This window comes from Periplaneta americana, chromosome 8, assembly GCF_040183065.1.
Source record: "Periplaneta americana isolate PAMFEO1 chromosome 8, P.americana_PAMFEO1_priV1, whole genome shotgun sequence".
Lineage (NCBI taxonomy): Eukaryota > Metazoa > Arthropoda > Insecta > Blattodea > Blattidae > Periplaneta > Periplaneta americana.
The window spans coordinates 52,441,455-52,459,847 of record NC_091124.1 but is presented as its reverse complement, the minus strand read 5'-3'; the positions used below and the strand labels follow the sequence as shown (position 1 = coordinate 52,459,847).

Genomic DNA, 18,393 nt, shown 5'->3' with positions numbered 1-18,393 from the left:
TATAACAAATTCATCAATGAAGGACACTGCAGACTGTTATTTGTTAATGAAAGAATAATGACTGTAACATCGCTGTATATTTATCAACCCCTAAATTTTGTCAAAGATAATTCAGAAATGTTGACACATAGGAATGATGTTCATCTATACAACACATAAACCGTGACCTTTTTGATATATCTAAGTATAAGCTAACCAAAACAATGAATAATTATTTTATTATGTATTTAAAAATTGAAAATAAATTTCCGATATATGTTTTCAATCTAGAAAGGAAGTCTTTTAACAGACTCGTCTCTGGTTGGTTGATCAACAAACCCTTTTATGATATTGAGTTATTTTTAATGTTAATGTTGTTGAGTGTTTCTGATACAGTTTTGTTGTATTTTATGTCTCTGTTGTTTATCTTATATGTATTACTTGGGTTTGTCAATTGCACAAATATGTGTGCACTGACTGTACGATACTCAATATACTCAATTTCGCGACGAGTATGAAAAATACAAAGTTGCTAGCAATGCTTTATACGTAAACGTAAAACTTAGACTCTGAAGTGGATAAAGAAACAAACAAATAAATACATTAATAAATGAATGAATAAACGAATAACTGAACGAATGAATGAATAAACGAATAACTACATAAATAAATAAATAAATAAATAAATAAATAAATAAATAAATAAATAAATAAATAAATAAATAAATAAATAAATAAATAAATAAATAAATAACAAGATGAAAAATCCTTTTAACTACTGGAGTAGATGTGATCGAAAGATATGCGTATAGTCAAACTAACAGGCGTTTCATAGGAGGATCATTTATAAAACATCAGGCCATACTACTACATCACACATTTACAGAAAAATTATTAGGGCAAGTGAAAAAGTAAATAGAGCGTGGTTTTATATGCATTTTTTCGTAAACTATATCCCTTATCCGTGCACAATAATTACTTCATGTTTCATTAAACATTTAATAGGACGTACTAATACCAATGCACCTCAAATATACAATTATAGCCACAATCTAACATTATGAATAGACCTACATTAAGAAATGCAGTCAGAACGCCGTGTCTTTTCAAGTCAAAACAAGATAGAAAGATTGTATTGAAAATTTAATAAATGATGAAAAAAATTCTCTAAAGGAATTATTTCAAATTATCTGAAAATATCTACATTTTAAAATAACCGAAAATCGCACAATTACCTGTCAGGGCAACCTGTGTATAAATGTCCTCAGGAACTACATAAACAGACTTATCATTAGGGCTCGGTAGTTGATGAAATATCATCTTTTTTTTCTGAGACATCACAGACAATGCAAGATGCAATACAAACTCGTTTCATATTTATTTTGCATTTTTCGGTTTTTTATTGTCTATTAGTCATTTCTTAGAAAATGTTCTAAATTTCGTTGCACTTTTGTCCTTTTCTGCTTATGTACGGACATTTTTTTACAATGTCGTCGTAGTCTATATTTAAGAACCTACTGCAGATTGCTTACACAATTCGACTGCATCTTTCTCCACAGATATATCATTATTTCGTTTGCATTTTACTATTAAAATCATGGTCTTTTTAAAATTAGTACCATATTTTCACAAATTTAAGGACATTTTATAGGTCATTATTCTGTGATTTTTAGGTCATCAACTTCGAGTCCTACTTGAATGAATGAATGAATGAATGAATGAATGAATGAATGAATGTTAGCCATGATGTCCCATGTTGGGCACAGGCCTCCTGTGATGGGGTTAGAAGCCCCTCGACAGGGATGGCTCAAGTGTAGTCGCTTGGTGAGCCAATCCAGGCGAGCTTGTCGTGTATACTACTTTTGAGACATGGTTAATAACTCTGTTAGACTTTAACTAGTCTCAGCACTCTGTTCTGTGTTCATTTTTTTTTCTTGCACTACACACATTATACTGACACCGGCACTTTGACAAACCTGATTGTTATTTACACTATTTACCTGACACTTTCTCAACACTTACTTTACTATTTACAAAACTTATCTTACACTTTCACTAATAATGACTTTACTATTTACAATATCTTAACACTTTCCCTAGTTCTTTCCACAAAACTCTTTTCTTTGCTGTCCTCGACCATTATTTCCCCGCCTCTTTGGTAAATATGTCAAACCATCTGAGCCGTGGTCTTCCCTGTCCTCTCTTTCCGACGTAGGGCTCCCACATCGTGGCTGCATGGGTCCATCTTGTCTGATGTAATCTCGCCACATGTCCCTCCCAGGTCCACTTCGTTGCCGTGGCTCGTTCTGCTGCGTCAGTAGTGTTCGTCAGTCTTTGTAGTGTTTCGTTTGTCATTCTGTCTCGTAGCGTGATGCCCAGTATTTTTCTTTGCATCTTCCTCTGGCATGTTTGTATACTTGAGCGTTGTCTCTCGGACAATGTCCAAGTTTGGCAGCCGTATAGCAAAACTGGGAGAGTCCTACTTGTCAGACTTTTATTTAATTGCTAATATATCCCAGCATATTATTATTATTTTTATTATTATTATCATTATGTTGAGAAGGTGAATCCTTAGCATTACATTCAACATTGTGATCCTACTATGCTAACCGCCTCCTATTATAGACGCAGTCTCATTCACATCAGTTGGCTGAGCCTAATGTTCGCTGCGTACTCAAGTTCCATGCAGTAAACACATTACGTCTCTAGCCAGACCCACTCTCATATTGCTAACCAATGCAGTGATCCGAAACTCGGAAAACCACCAAATTTTTTTTTCAACTCTTTTACTGAAGATTTTTGATTACGGCACTTGATTAACAACATCTAAATTCGACATTGAAAGTTTCTAATTCAATAAATACGTCGATAAGAACAGCTTGGATTTGCATGTTTTAAAACTTCAATTTTTACGCTAATAAAAATAATACTTTCTTTTTTCAACATGTAACACATGTAGTTTTGCTTTTAATGCATTTTAATGTCAAGAATGATCTTTCTAGAACACAAAGAAATAGTAAAAATGTAAATATATTTTTTGCTTAATTTTTACATATTCTACAAAAAAAAATTATGTGGTGAAATAAATTCTCGTTGAGCTACAAAAAATTTGCAACTGAACGTAGCAATGAATTTACGTTCAAAAGAAAGCTTACATAGTGTAGAATGTGACAAAATGAAAAACTTTTGCAGTCACGTTCAATCGTGAGTGTACGTGACGTTTTGGTGAGAGTCTGTATTAGCACATGGGCCAGCCATGCAGGCAGGCACTACGCTTCCTCAATCAGCATCTCCACACTGGCACTTCAAGAAAACCTCAAGGGTTGTTACAAACGAAGACATTTTATAAGACTGATGTTGACTTCTGATCAAATCATCACACAATTTCGAAAATTGCCAAGAAAATCTGAAAAATCTCTTCCATCTGAAGTAGTTGACCTTTTTAAAGAGTCGCTATTTGAGACATTCCTAGATTTTTCTGTGCCTATTATTAAGCGAGATGTCCACAATAATTTTAAAATTAAAATACAGTACTAAAAGGGGATGTCCCGCGCCGTGGCCTAAGGCATCCTGCCTAGGACTCGCGTTACGGAATCTGCGCAGGTTCGAATCCCAATGGGGGCAGAAATTTTCTCATGAAATTTCGGCCAGTGTATGAGACCGGTGCCCACCCAGCATCGTGATGCACTTGGGAAGCTACGATAAATAGCGAAATTCGGTTGCGGAAGCCAGTTATAACGGTGGGGAAATCATTGTGCTAACCACACGATACCTCCATTCTGGTTGGATGATCGTGCACCTCTGCTTCGGCATGTGAACGTGAGACCAGCAGTCCGCTGTCGTTCTGGGCCCTTCAAGGGCTGTGGTGCAACGGATTATTATTATTATTATTATTATTATTATTATTATTATTATTACTACTACTATGTACTACTACTAGGCCTACTAAAAGGGGATGAACAAAATAGATCGTTCTCAATGTAGCCTATACAATTTTATGAAGACAAAGCAGAGTAGTAAAAAAATAAGGTACCAGAACAGAATAGAAGAGAGTTACACCTAAACTTCAAGAAACATTAGCAGAGGCAACCAAGATGTCAAACAGTGAAGAGGATTTTGCCTGGGGGGGGGGGAGGAAAACATCAATGAGTCCATGAGTACATCAGGGAAGAAATATTGATGGCAAAAACATATATATCGTAACTATAATACTGCCGACTTTGGCAAATGCGTAATACGACGAATGATTAAAGAATTTTATCTAGCTTATTGCACAAAATTTACCCTACAATTTATAAGTTATTACTAGACTTCGTTGAATTGCCACACGCAGCATGCAATCAGGTTGCCGATGTACGGTAGTATAGAGGAGGTGAGCGACCGCCCGGTCTCGTAGTATAAGCAGTTCATGTTAAGAGTTGTGACCGGTCCAAATAGATAGAGCAGCTGCAGCTAATGTAGTCTATACCTATGTAAGCATTTGTTTTTGCATTACTGTGGTTGGAATAGTCAAAGCTTAACGTCTGTTCAGTGCAGACAAGAATTAAATCAAACATACTACAAAGAGAGTGTTGCTGTTCCAAATAATTGCCCCTGGAATACCCTTACCCCCGCAGCCATTCTTGACCCGTTAGGGAACGTGGTTGAATGCTGTTAATTATTATGCAGAACATTACGGCAAAATAACGGAGGTAATTGATGAATTGGATAGCACAGACAGTTCCGCTGTTGCACCTGTAAAATCATTGCCTTCTGAACAGCTATTGGAAGATATTCTGTTCATTGAGTCTAATTTTAAAATCGTGTCCAAAAGCATCATCCTGTTAGAATCGTCTAAACTACAACTCTCAGAAGCCCTTAATATAGTGGATAAAGTATCACAAACCGTTATCCAAAATAACAATTCATTAATTTCAGAAAAAGTGAAATGTAAGTTGAGAAACATTATTGCTAAAACTCTGCCTATTCACAACTTCGTATTATAAACGATGTACCATCAGGTCATGACAAGACATCTGAAATTGGTGTACTAAAAAGTAGTGACTTTCCGTTCTTCAAATATGTACGCATTACATCGGGTGATGTTGAATGTACATTTTCCCAAAATAAAAACTGTTTAAGTGACCATCGGAGGACGTTACTTTGCAGTCACTCAAAATGTACGTAACTCTTCACTGCAATGCACATATGCAAGGATGATGCATCTTACATTAAATTTTAAGAGTTAATATATCTCACTATAAAATAATTGTGTATTTACATGTTTAGACATTGCCTACTTCAATGATCATTCATTATATATCTTGCATGCAGGATACAGGTTTTATTGTAACCGCAGTATACTGCTCAATGTTTACATCAGAGGCATACTCCATCCGTTGCACGTCCCCTTCTCATACAGTCTATACTGCGTGCGCAGTAAACCTTGCGATTCTCGTGGCAATTCCACGAAGTCTAGTTATTACCCATTCTACGCGAAATCACCCACCATACAGTGGGGAATACAGTTTAATGAGCATTTTAAGACAAACAGGGTTCGAGAGGAGAAGATAGGGAAAAATAGAAGTGTACCTACTACTGATCGAAAGGCAAAGAATATAATCTCTATCAGTCATAAAGTTCTGAGAGGAAGGTCGACCCATCATCTATGGGGAAAATAACTATAAGCTTAGAAGTCACAATGGTAGAGGAGAGAATGGAGATCATAATACTGTAACAACAAAATACAATGAAAGCAAGTCGCAACCATTTCTAACTATAACACACTTTGTAACGTTTCATTAGATTGTGTGTTCGTGACTTATTGACACTATAGGTCTATTTTCGCGAGTTCTGAGTGTACTTCTGGTGTCACGGCGATTGGCAGACGGGTATCGGTGGGACTTGCAGCTGGTTGAGAGACAATATAAGCCTTCAAATTAGTTAGTGGCTCGCTCTTAGCTTGTAATTAATAATTTCAGAGGTCAAAAAGATCTGCGATACTTATACCATCCAACTTATCCTTCTGCCACAGTCTAGTATATACAGTCACGAAGCTCAATACGTAGTAAATATGCATCCATAGATAGTTGCTAACCAGTAGGATCGCTACTATCGCCTCATAAAAAACAATGCGAAATAGTAACGCCACAGTCTATCGTTCCTAACACCCTCACAACTCAAGGTTCGTGACTGTATATACTAGACTGTGGTTCTGTCAAGAAATTTTACAATGTTACATTTGTTCGGATCAAATGTCTGCACATTTAAAGGACAAAACTAAAATTCTTTAAATAATTTACGATCAAAATACACTGTTCTCTTAAACTGACTGAGCGTAATGGGAATTCAATCAATAGCTTTCCCAAAACACGCTATGAAATATTTCATATGAAGCAGTTTTTATCTTGAAAAGGAAGCAAACACGAGCAAAATTGTATTAAACTCTTTTGTTTGAAATATCTCAAAGAATAACCTCCTGAAATTAATGACATTACACGGTTCATCCTGTATATGTAATATGTAAGTACTTTTGTTTGTGTGTGTGTCATTGGCTGTAATGTCTCCATGTTTTTCTCAGTCTATATTTCTGCTTATAATTGAAGGGTTCAGAGCCATAGTGGGCCAAGCGCCATTTACTAAAAACGGAGAAAGCAAGGGTTAAAGTTAAGTGAATACCATAGTTTAATGAAGATTGACATATCATTTAGTTTGAATGTGTATAACTTACTTTATATTACTTGCTGTATGTTTCCATTGAATTATGGTGACTATTACACTTTTACTACGTCATACTACTTTTGACCAATAGAACGGTACGAAAGGACGTATTTCAACCAATCAAGACTGCTTATAGCACAATTTCATCGCGTCCCTAGCATTTGTTTAATTTTATCGCGTCCCTAGCATTTGTTTCTTTGTTTGCCAACATTTCAAACTGCGCTGGTCTGGACGTTAAAAAAAAAATTACAAACCACACCAGTCGATGCACAGCAGTTTCAAATATGACTCGCATTGGAATTCAAGAATAAGAATTAATAAAGATCACTGGTCATACCTATGCATCTTCCCTGAAATCCTATTTACAAATAAATGAAGAGCACCATTCGGAAATCCTGAATAAGTTGAATTCACCATCTAGACCTACATCAACTAGTTCCACTTCTTTTACGCACACGTCCAATATAACATCAACTGAACCACCAAGCACTAAAACATTCAAATTTGAAAATTGTACATTCAATAATTATTCCTTTTAAAATTATTCACGTTTATTTTTTATGTCATCGTCGTTAATTAAAATTTTTCTAACACTTATATATATATATATTATTTAGGTTATAGCTTCTGCTATATGATATTATGGATAGTCACGTATCACAGATTGTTTAATATTAAGATTTATTGAAAATCATCTGTCAAGTGACGTTGATCACTGGGATTCGGATAACTGAAGTGGAATGCAACTGTTTTAATAAAAATGAAACTGGATCAACAAAGCCTTCTTGACTAGCAACACTGCCATCGTGATCTAGATCGAGAAGGCATTGCTAGTAATCGTCTACAGAGTTCAATGAAGATTCCATAGTTGGCACAACTGATAGCAACTTCGAGCATTGAAGTATATTTTATGTTCGAAGACAGCTAATCAGAACACACTACTGCCATCTAGCATGCATCTAGCGTAATATTTGTAATGTTGAGATGGTACAATAATACATTTGAAGACAGTTGTATTTTCATAAGTCAATTAATATTTTATTGTATTGGAGTACTTCGTTACTTCTAATCTTTATATACTTTCTTCTAATCGTGTAATAGTCAATTAAATCCCACTCGAGTTTTGATTTTCTCTAGATAAATCTGCTCGTGTTCCACTTGCAGATTTATCGATAAAATCAAAACCTCTAGTGAGATTCTGTTGATAACTTCATTTTAATCCTTGTTTTCTACGGTTTTAGTAAATGGCGCTTGGCCCACTATGGTTCTGTATCCTTCAATTAACACAGAATTTTACATATCTATTTTCGGGTCTCTTAAACAATAGATTGACACAACAGTGAAATCCTGTTACTCAAACACAGAATTCAAAGCCTCGAACATGGCTTTCATGCAGCATCGAAGCAGCGCCTCTACTACTGAGTACACGGTCTGCATACATTCCCCCTCAAATATAGACGTATATATAATTCAGAGACGCGATGCACTGTATTAAGTACGAACTAAGTCGCAGGCACTGCAAATTTTTGCCTGCTGTCGCTGTTTAATCTGAATAAGAAAGACAACACTAACTATACATTGCGTTGCTTTCCTTTTGAAGACGCTTACAACTACCTACAACCGGTTATACGTGGTTCTAGTCAATTTAGCCCTTTATAGGCATGGTTTCAACTCCTGACCCATAATACTTTCTTTTGTTTCTGCAACTTTCTGCGTAATAACTGGCTTCGAACAAAGAACACCTGCCGATCGTCTGTATTTTCTGCAACCCCTCCTCTTGTTACCAGTGCGAATACGAGTTATTACACGGGTCAAAATAATTTACTCAACGCATGAAAGCCATATTTATGGATATGATTAAAATAAAACACACGTAAAAGAGAATATTAATAGCATGAAGATCATACATTTGGGATAACTGACCTCACTATAAACCATTCTCGGCGTTTTTCTTTTATTATACGTCATAACTCACAACATCGTAGTTTTCGGACGTGTTCGTGAATACATGCGGGAAGCACCTGCTGTATTTGTTCACCAGTCCTGCATTCACGAAAATACACGTAAGGATGCTAACGTTAAGCTTATGCATTTCAACTAAGCCTGTTACATTGCGATTAATTTATCCACAAAACAAAAATGAAGGTATGGTAAAGGTGTTCTCTTTAGACGTTATGAAGGTGCATGTGGAGTTAAAACCAGTAGAAATTAGTCCTGTTTAGAATTTCACCACCAAAAACGAAGTTATTAATATCTAGCACAATCGCAATTAATACATCCATTATGTTTCTCGGTTTCGTTGGTTTATTTAGGCCCAATTGTATAAAACTCCCTGACTAAAAGATCAACTTTGATCAAAGATCGGAAAGTGAACAGAGTTCAGAGACTTCTTCTATTGTATAAAACTTTTCTGCGATCAAATTACCTTGGTTCAAAAGCAATCTAAGTTCACGTGAAAAGGATTTGGCAACATCGCATAAACAGGTGAAATACGTGATGCGCGGATCATGTTATACAGGATTGTTCAGTGTTGCCAATCTAGCGATTTTAACTCATTTTCAACAACAATTTCTTTTAACTTTTATATTGCTTAAATAGGATTTAGTGACCTTTTTAGCACCCCATAGTTACAAAATTTAATCTTTCTTTGTTGATAATGAGAAATCTAGCGACTTTACAACTACTTTTTCGCGACTTTCCGTATTACACTCTGTTTGAGACACTGTTTTTTTTTTGCAATGTAAATAATGGCGGACAATAAGAATGTTTGTGTATTAAGGCAAGAAATTGAAAGAAATATATATAAATGTACCTAACATATCTATTAATATTAATAATAATGGATATTTTATTTGCACAATCTGTCACTCGTATATTTCAAACAGAAAAGAAATAACTGAACTTGGATCATCTGACTTAATCGGAGAAATTTCTTCAGTCAAAGTTGACTTTAGTTTGAGACAAATTAATCTCAGATTAGACTTTATACAACACAAAATTCCAAGTTCAGCTGAAACAAGAATCAATTTAACCTCTGGTGTAAGATTAAATGGTTTATACAATCGGGCCTTAGTGAGATTTCTATATCCGTATAGCCACTGGCGTAGTTTAAGTGTTCGAGCGGGGCTCGTGCTCGAAGGCTGTGCACAAGCGTGGGTTCGGACCCTGCTGGCCTAGGGTTTTTCCAAATTTTTTTTCGACTATACAGGATGTTTCCGAGGTGGTGTTACGAACTTTCAGGAATGATGGTGAAGGGCACATGTATCAATTTGAGATAAGGAACCATGGTCCGGAAATGACCGAGTCGAAAGTTATAAGCAAAAATAGTTGTGTGGAAATGGAATTGTAATTTGGTACCACGTGCCCTCCTTCCCTTAACCTTTGGAACAGTCGTGGAAAGATGGTATGGGTCGGATGTCTCCTACGTGGGTACTTGTCCCAATACAATCTGTGAGCTTGTCTACTGTTCCCATTGGTTCATCCGTATTCGAAAATCAGGTCTGCTCTCGTGTATTCCTCCATTTCACTAGGACTAATCGACTGGACACTGCAACTTGTACACATACACTGTTGTCTACAGACGTGCATATCAGGACCGATCATGTCCGTTACCCATTACGCTATCTGCATTGCTTTAGTGTAGTTTCCTGTCCCCATCCCTCAGACAGCGCACTGAATGGAATACTGAAAGTAGACAACGTAAACAACGTCAGATGAATACAGTATGTGTGAGATGTACAGATAAATACATGTAAATAAGGTGTACAGAGGAATAACATTATTTCATTTCCACACAACTATTTTTGCTTGTAACTTTCGACTCGGTCATTTCCGCACCAGGGTTCCTTATCTCAAATTGATACATGTGCCCTTCGCCACCATCCCTGAAAGTTTGTAACACCACCTCGGAAACACCCTGTAAATTGGATGTCAGGTTATCGCCAGGCGAATTCTCGGCCTCGTCTCGCTATTACCACTTTCATCGACGCTGAATAACCTAGTAGTTAATACAGCGTCGTTAAATCAACGACTAAAAATATACTACTGTAATTTCTAAAGCTTCCAAATCTTGTGAATTTTATTTTTCATTGCATATTATCATAACTAAAGTTCAACAGAATGAAGTACAACAAGTACGAATAACTTATAATAACAGCAGAAAATAAAAGAGAAATGTGGCTGAAGGAACAAGGCGAGGCCTTTAGAATTCTGATGATGGATTTATTATTATTATTACTATTACTACCAGTCTTTGTTATAGACGTTTCCAAACTCAAAGACATGAAGAGAGTTTTGGAACTACCACAAAAAACAGACACCTCTTGCATCGGTGACGAAACAGGAACGCTACATCACTTGTCTTCGGCACGACGATTGAGCGTCTGGCCAATGATAGCCTCAAAAAGAATCTCAAAACTTTAGTGATGCCCCACTTCGATTACTGCGATTCTCTATTCACGAATCTAAATACTGATCTTGCCCACAGATTACAGCGTGTTCACACTATCTGCGTTCTCTTCGGTTGTAACATTAGAAAATTCGATCATGTAACACCGTCACTAGAACTGTTCTCTTGGAATTCTCTTAAAGAAAGAAGACTCTTCAACTTCCTCTTATTACTATTTAAAATCATCCATATCTCCACACCCTCTTACCTAGCTCCATGTTTTGTTTACCTTTCACTACCTCGAACCCGGAACATGTACCTTCTCCCTATTCCTTTGCACATAACAACCTTCTACTCATAACCTTTCAGTATATCGATTCCACGCCTCTGGAATCCTCTCCCTGACCATGTCAGAGACTGTCGGACAATATAAAAATTCAAATTTAATTTATAGAATCACATGAGCTTCTGCCTTGAAGTCAAAAGGAGAATAGCAATGGCAAAGGAAGCTTTTAATATAAAAAGAAACATCTTCTGCGGACCATTGGAGAAGAAACTAAGGAAGAGACTAGTGAAGTACTTTGTGTGGAGTGTAGCATTGTATGAGGCAGAAACACGAACATTTACGATGAAGTGAAGAGAAACAACTAGAAACATTTAAAATGTGGATATGGAGAAGGATAGAGCGTGTGAAATGGACTGGCAGAATAAAGAACGAAACTGTGTTGGAAAGAGTGGATGGAGAAAGAATGATACTGAAACTGATCAAGAAGAGGAAAAGGAATTGGCTCGGGCACTGGTTGAGAAGAAACTGTCTTCTGAAGGATGCACGGGAAGGAATGGTGAACAGAAGAATAGTTTGGTGCAGAAGAAATTTTCAAATGATAGACGACATTAAGATAGACATTAAGATATATGGATCATATGCGGAGACTAAGAGGAAGGCAGAAAATAGGAAAGACTGGAGAATGTTGGGTTTGCAGTGAAAGACCTGCCCTTGGGCAGAACACTATGAATGAATGAATTCTAGTTCATGGAATTGTTTGTTAAACACTTTTTCAGGTTGCGCAACTTCGGCTTAACCCATAACATATAATAAATATTGTAACTATGCTGTTGTTTGCTTTACCCTTAATATGTAATGTATTTATTATTACTATCATCATCATCATCATCATCATTACTATTAGGCCTACTGTATTTTAAATATATAGTTTTCCTTGTATTAGCTTAAGTGCTTTATAGTGTTCTTTGATTATGTTGATCCTCTATAGGACTTTAATTTATTTTGCATTATTTTTGTCAGTGTTATACTTTTTATATTTATGTATGCTATCTGGTAGGATGGAAGAGAAGGCCTTATGGCCTTAATCCTGTCAGATTAAATAAATAAATACATAAATAAATGTAAATAAATAAATAAGAAAGAGGGGTGGCAGAAGAGGGTAGAACTAGTAACATCAGGGACACATCCACCAAGTTGTCGGTGGTATTTGACTGAAATGTTCTCGGCCACGTCTCCTCCCCTTTGTATGTGTATATCAGCGCTGATAACATACACAAATGAAGATCACAGGGGAAAACTTGGTAAGTTCAACATTATCGAATTTTTTGTTTTAGATGTCATGTAATAGCTCGAGTACTCTGGACTTGTGTGATTTAACAGTACAGAATAAAATCACAGTATAGTATATACTGTTACGAAGCTCAATACGTAGTAAATATGCATCCATAGATAGTTACTAACCACTAGAATCGCTACTATCGCCTCATTACAGACAATGGGAAATAGTTCCTGCACAGTCTTCGTGACTATATATACTAGACTGTGATAAAACCTCATTAGTGCAAAGAAATTTGAAGACTGATAACCCAGTGACAATAGAATATAATGGATCTTGAAATTTTTATCTTTCTCGCCTGTAAAAACAGTAAAACCTGACCAGGTTTTTCCCCTGTACTCTTCGTATGTCTTCGAGTTTGAATATATCAATAGTAACGTACAAACTCCCATGCTACTTCTTGCTCCATCCTTTCCTTATTTTTCCTTGGTGTTTAAGATTGTACGATTTGCATAACAAATACAGTGTAAATGAATTAGAAACGGCTACTTACACGTGGGTCTCGTCCTATTTGGCCGCGTAAGTGGAATCCATGGCCTCTGCGGAGGATTTGACGCCGTCACTGTAAAAAAAAAATGAAATATGTAAATCAGAAGTACAGGATGTTGAGTCATTTATATAAGAGCATATTACACATATACATTACATTTCTCAGTTTACTCCCATGTTTGGCGAAACTTAACTCGTCCCTTGCATATGTATGTATTACACGTAGCCTATATATCTGGACAAATTACGAAACGTGAGCAATTGCTCCAGCACATCTTAGGTAAGGCTGATTTCGCTAATCCAATATTAAAAGCCACTATTTTGTTTATTTTTGAGCATCTTTCTTTCCTCATAAAACAAGAATCTGTAGCTAAGTACAGGGAAATTCTGTATTTCCTCCTTTATCATCCTTTTATCTGGATGTAGCTTATATTAAATGATACATTTATCTATTTCTTTTGAATAATATTGTTGACAAGATTAAAAGGCGTATGCACTATAATATCTGCCAAAAAATTATTGTGGCAAAACGAGTAGTGAAACGTATGATGAGAAGTGCGTATTGCCCTTGTGACACTCGTTTTTTTTTTATTTTCTACTAGACATTTCCATTTTCAGGATTAAAAATCTGGTAATAAATTTCTACTCTGCAAGTTGCTGAAAAGGTATGACATGTGCAAATTCAGTTTTTTACCCTACTTAAAAATACGAACAACTTTCTAGCCAAAATTTATTAGAAACAAGAGTTTAAGATTAACTCACCTTTCTTGGAATATTTTTTTTCTCTTAAAAATAGAAAATGTAATAGGCCTAAGTCAAATATGAAATATTTCTTATAAATAAATGTTTGAAACAAAGAGCAATTTAATTTTTCTACGCGTAATAAATTCAATAGGTTTAATTAACTCAAGGTTATATTATAATGTCCGCTGTCTTCGATCTGTGGATAACATACTCGTTTCCTATCCAAGAAGTCCGTCCACGAAACTGGATATTTGTCCATTGCAGTGTGCCGACCTGTGTCGTCCTAGCGGTGGCCTTGTGCCGTGCGGATCACTCGACCTAAGAGGCCCGCAATGCAAAATTTTCTTCTGTTTCGGTCCATAGGTATATCAGTACTGTTCTTCACACCGAATAGAATTTTAAGCCGGTATTAAAAAGAGGAAAAAAACAGAAAACGAAGGAAGGAAGAAAGGGAACCAAGGAAGATAGAAGAAATACAGTAAAGGAGGAAAGAAAGCAAGGAAGAAGAAAGGAAGAAAAAGGAAGCAAGTAAGAAAAAAGAAAGACAGAAAAGAAGGAAGACAGATAAAAAGGTAAGAAAGATAGAAGAAAATAAGACAGAAATAAAGGAAGAAAGAAATAAAAAGGAAGAAAGAAAGGAAAAATAAATAAAAAAGACACAAAATAATGAAGAAAGAAAAGGAGCAAAGAAGGAAAAAGGAAGAGAATGAAGGTAAGGAAGGGAGAAAGAAAGAAAGAAAGAAAGAAAAAGGAAGGAAGAGATAAAGCAAGAAGGGAAAGAAGAAAGGAAGCAAGGAAAGACAGAAAGCAAGGAAGATGGGAAGAAAGAAAGGAAGAAAGAATGGAAGGAAGGAAAGAAGAAAGAAAGGAAGTTAGAAAGCAAAAGAGGAAGAAAGAAAGGAAGCAAGTAAGGAAGAAAAAAGAAGAATGAAAGAGAGAAAGGAAGATAGAAAAGAAGGAAAGAAGAAAGGAGAGAAGAAAGAAATGAAAAAAGAAAGATACCAAGGAAAGAAGGAGTGCAAGAAGAAAGAAAGAAAAAAGGTAGAAGGAAAGTAAGGAAGAAAGAAAGAAAACAAGGTAACAATAAGGAAGAAAACAAGGAGAAAGAAGCAAGTAAGGAAGGGAAAAAGAGATAGGAAGAAAAATGAAAGAAAGGGAGGAAAAAAGAGAGATAGGAAGAAAAATGAAAGAAAGGAAGAAAAATGAAAGAAAGGAAAGAAAAAAGAGAGACATGAATGAAAGTGAAAAAAGAGAGATAGGAAGAAATGAAAGAAAGGAAGGAAAAAGAAAGGGAGGAAAAAGGAGAGACAGGAAGAAAAATGAAATAAAAGAAAAAAGAAAGATAGAAAGAAAAATGAAAGGAAGAAAGAAAGGAAGAAATAAAGCAAGGTAAAAAGAATAGATTAAAGGACTTAGAAAGATAGAAAAAAACTTATAACTTCATTTCAATTAGTCATTTACAACAAGAAAATGAATTTGTCAATATTGGAATAATAAATATATTGAACACAACCACATGCGCACTAGCTTTCCACCTCGGTTACTGACAATTCCTGCGAACGCTGGCACTGCGAAGTTAAACAAGTAGGCCTATGTTCTTTTTTATCACGACATCTCCGATAATTACAGGGCATCAAGGAATCCCGGTTTGAGGTCCTACTCTACTTGGTTATAATAGTGACATACAAACTCATTTTAAACAAAACACGATGTTTGGCGTGCTCTAAAAACAAATCTGTTTGCTAGAAGATAGAGTATTAGTTTGCATTGTACTGATCTCGTAAAAATCATTGTATTGTGTCAGTGTATTGTATTACAGAACGTACAGTATCATTGGGTAACGCAAACTATTACAAGCGATATATCGTTATTATAGAAAATCAATAAACGCTCTCACTGTTTACATCTACGTATGTACTTACCTGTCGTAACAAGCAACTAAAAATGCAATTATTTGTTTCGTAACATAAATATTATCCAGTGAAAAGAAGCACCTGTGGCTAAGGTCGCATGTAACTTGGGTTAATCGAGGTCACTTGGGCCAAATTTGGTTCCTAACGTAATACCTACTGACGTAATCCAAGCTGCACGACTTCCAAACAGCAGAATATTAATTTTAGTAGTGAACAATGTAAACGCGGATATTGAAAACGAATATTGGAGACTTTAAGTAAATAACGGTTTAAGTGGCATTACCGTGAAAACCGTGTTCTTACTAGAATAACAATGTAAATAGCATAAATAAAAATCGAAGTCCAGATTCGTTCTTTTATCGTCCTCGAGACTTCATTCCTTCCGCCTGAATCCTGAGACATTCTTTTTTTCAGTCAGTGTAAGGGAGGGTTGAGTATAGTAGTGGCAGGGGGGAAAAAAAAAGACCGACGCTTGTAGCTGATTTCAGAGCCTTGTTCACTCCAGAGCACGATAGATTGGTAACTAAGATTTTCGTGGTTCGAATCCTGCAGGAGAAGGACACTTTTTTTGTTCCTTATTCAAATTTATTCCGAATACTTTTCGAATGCAGCGATATTTTACTACTAAATTAACTTATTATTCCCAGAACATAAATTTTACCAGCAATCGAAAAGTATTGGGAATAAATTTGAATAAGGAACAAAAAAAAGTTTCCTTCCCAGGCAGGATTCGAACCACGAAAGTCTTAGTTACCAGTCTATCGTGCTCTGGAGTGAACAAGGCTCTGAAATCAGCTACAAGGGTCGGTCCGGTTTTTTGCCACTACTGTAATACATACATACATACATAGTGTTCTGCACATGGGCAGGTCTTTCACTGCAAACCCAACATTCTCCAATCTTTCCTATTTTATGCCTTCCTCTTAGTCTCCGCATATGATCCACATATCTTAATGTCGTCTATTATCTGATATCTTCTTCTGCCACAAACTCCCGTTCACCATTCCTTCCAATGTATCCTTCAGTAGGTAGTTTCTGCTCAGCCAGTGACCGAACCAATTCCTTTCTCTCTTTCTGATCAGTTTCAGCATCATTTTTTCTTCACCCACTCTTTCCAACACAACTTAATTTCTCATTCTGTCTGTCCACTTCACACGCTTCATTCCTTCCCACATCCACATTTCAAATGCTTCTATTCGCTTCTCTTCACTTTGTCGTAATGTTCATGTTTCTGCCCCATACAATGCCACACTCCACACAAAAGCACTTCACTAGTCTCTTCCTTAGATGTTACTCCAGAGGTCCGGAGAAGATGCTCCTTTTTCTATTAAAAGCTTCCTTTGCCATTGCTATCCTCCTTTTGACTTACTGGCAGCAGCTCATGTTACTGCTTATAGTAACTCCAAGTATCTGAAGCTGTTCACTTGCTCTACTGCCTCATTTAGAATTCGCAAGTTTACCTTCTTTATTTTTCTTGCGACAAGCATGGTCTTCGTCTAGCTTGCATTTATCTTCAGACCATACTGCTCACAGCTGTCACTTATTTCTAGTAGCATATCCCTTACTATCGTCTCCTCTTCTACTAACAACGACATATCATTAGCAAATCTTATGCAAATGAGTAAATATCATCCTTAAATTATAAAACCTCAAGAATATCTTCACTATTGTCTTCCTTTTAAGAGTTTTGAAGCGCACGACTTTCGAGATATTTATTGGATGTATTTTATAAACGTTTATAACCTACAATTATATGTATAATTTTCGACTTTCAACCGCTCAATTACCGGTAAAATTCGTAAATCTTCCAAGAATAACGTGCCGTAAACGGACGCACGAGACAAGAGGTGCCGCAACCTTTAATACAATGAATAGCATGATACATTTCCCTTACCTTCATGACGGCAGAGAAGGGCATTTAACCTTCCACCTCAACGGTGCATAAACTGGAATGAAGGATAAAGTCACTAAACTGGAAAACCTCGTTACACATACTCTTGTTCGAGTAAAAATTCCTTCAGAACTGTCAGTGCGTCGGAAATGGACATAAATCAGCATCACGAAGAAAAACAACACAAAGCTGATTTGAAAAGTTCTGGCTTGAGGTCGTGACTTCAGCTGCAATGTATTATTCTCACGCCTTCGCTTCAACCTCTCATCTTACGGCGCCCAAAGAAATGAGGCCCGTGGGGTGTGGCCATTACCAGTCGGATGAAAGTTCCTGGTCAAAATGTCAAGGCAAAATCATCAGCAATTCCGCAATAATTTGTATTAATATAATGTGTACACTCTAGAATGAATGATCCCTGTTCGCCATAGACGGTCTCAAGTCACTCGTCATAACTATAATTTATTGCAATTCGAGCTACATTTGACTTGCAGCAGGCCACGTTACTGTGGTTCCCTAACGCTTGAGGACACAAAGTGATACGTGCATCTTTCACTCCTTATTCAGTTCCCACAAAGGTCTGACACGATTCTATGGACTTATGGCTACCAATTCATTTAATTACATCCGCTTTTGGGTATTTGGTGACCGCCCTTTTCTGAATCAAATAAG

At 36.3% G+C, this 18,393-nt stretch overlaps 1 protein-coding gene across 1 annotated transcript in view; it reads right to left on the bottom strand.

The window, feature by feature from the left end:
* The window catches only part of twin (CCR4-NOT transcription complex subunit 6-like twin), a 694,792-nt gene that overhangs the window by 78,878 nt on the left and 597,521 nt on the right, over positions 1–18,393 (bottom strand). The window contains exon 5 of the mRNA XM_069832884.1: positions 13,181–13,249. Coding sequence (XP_069688985.1) covers positions 13,181–13,249 — 69 coding nt within the window. The remainder of the gene's footprint in view (positions 1–13,180; positions 13,250–18,393) is intronic.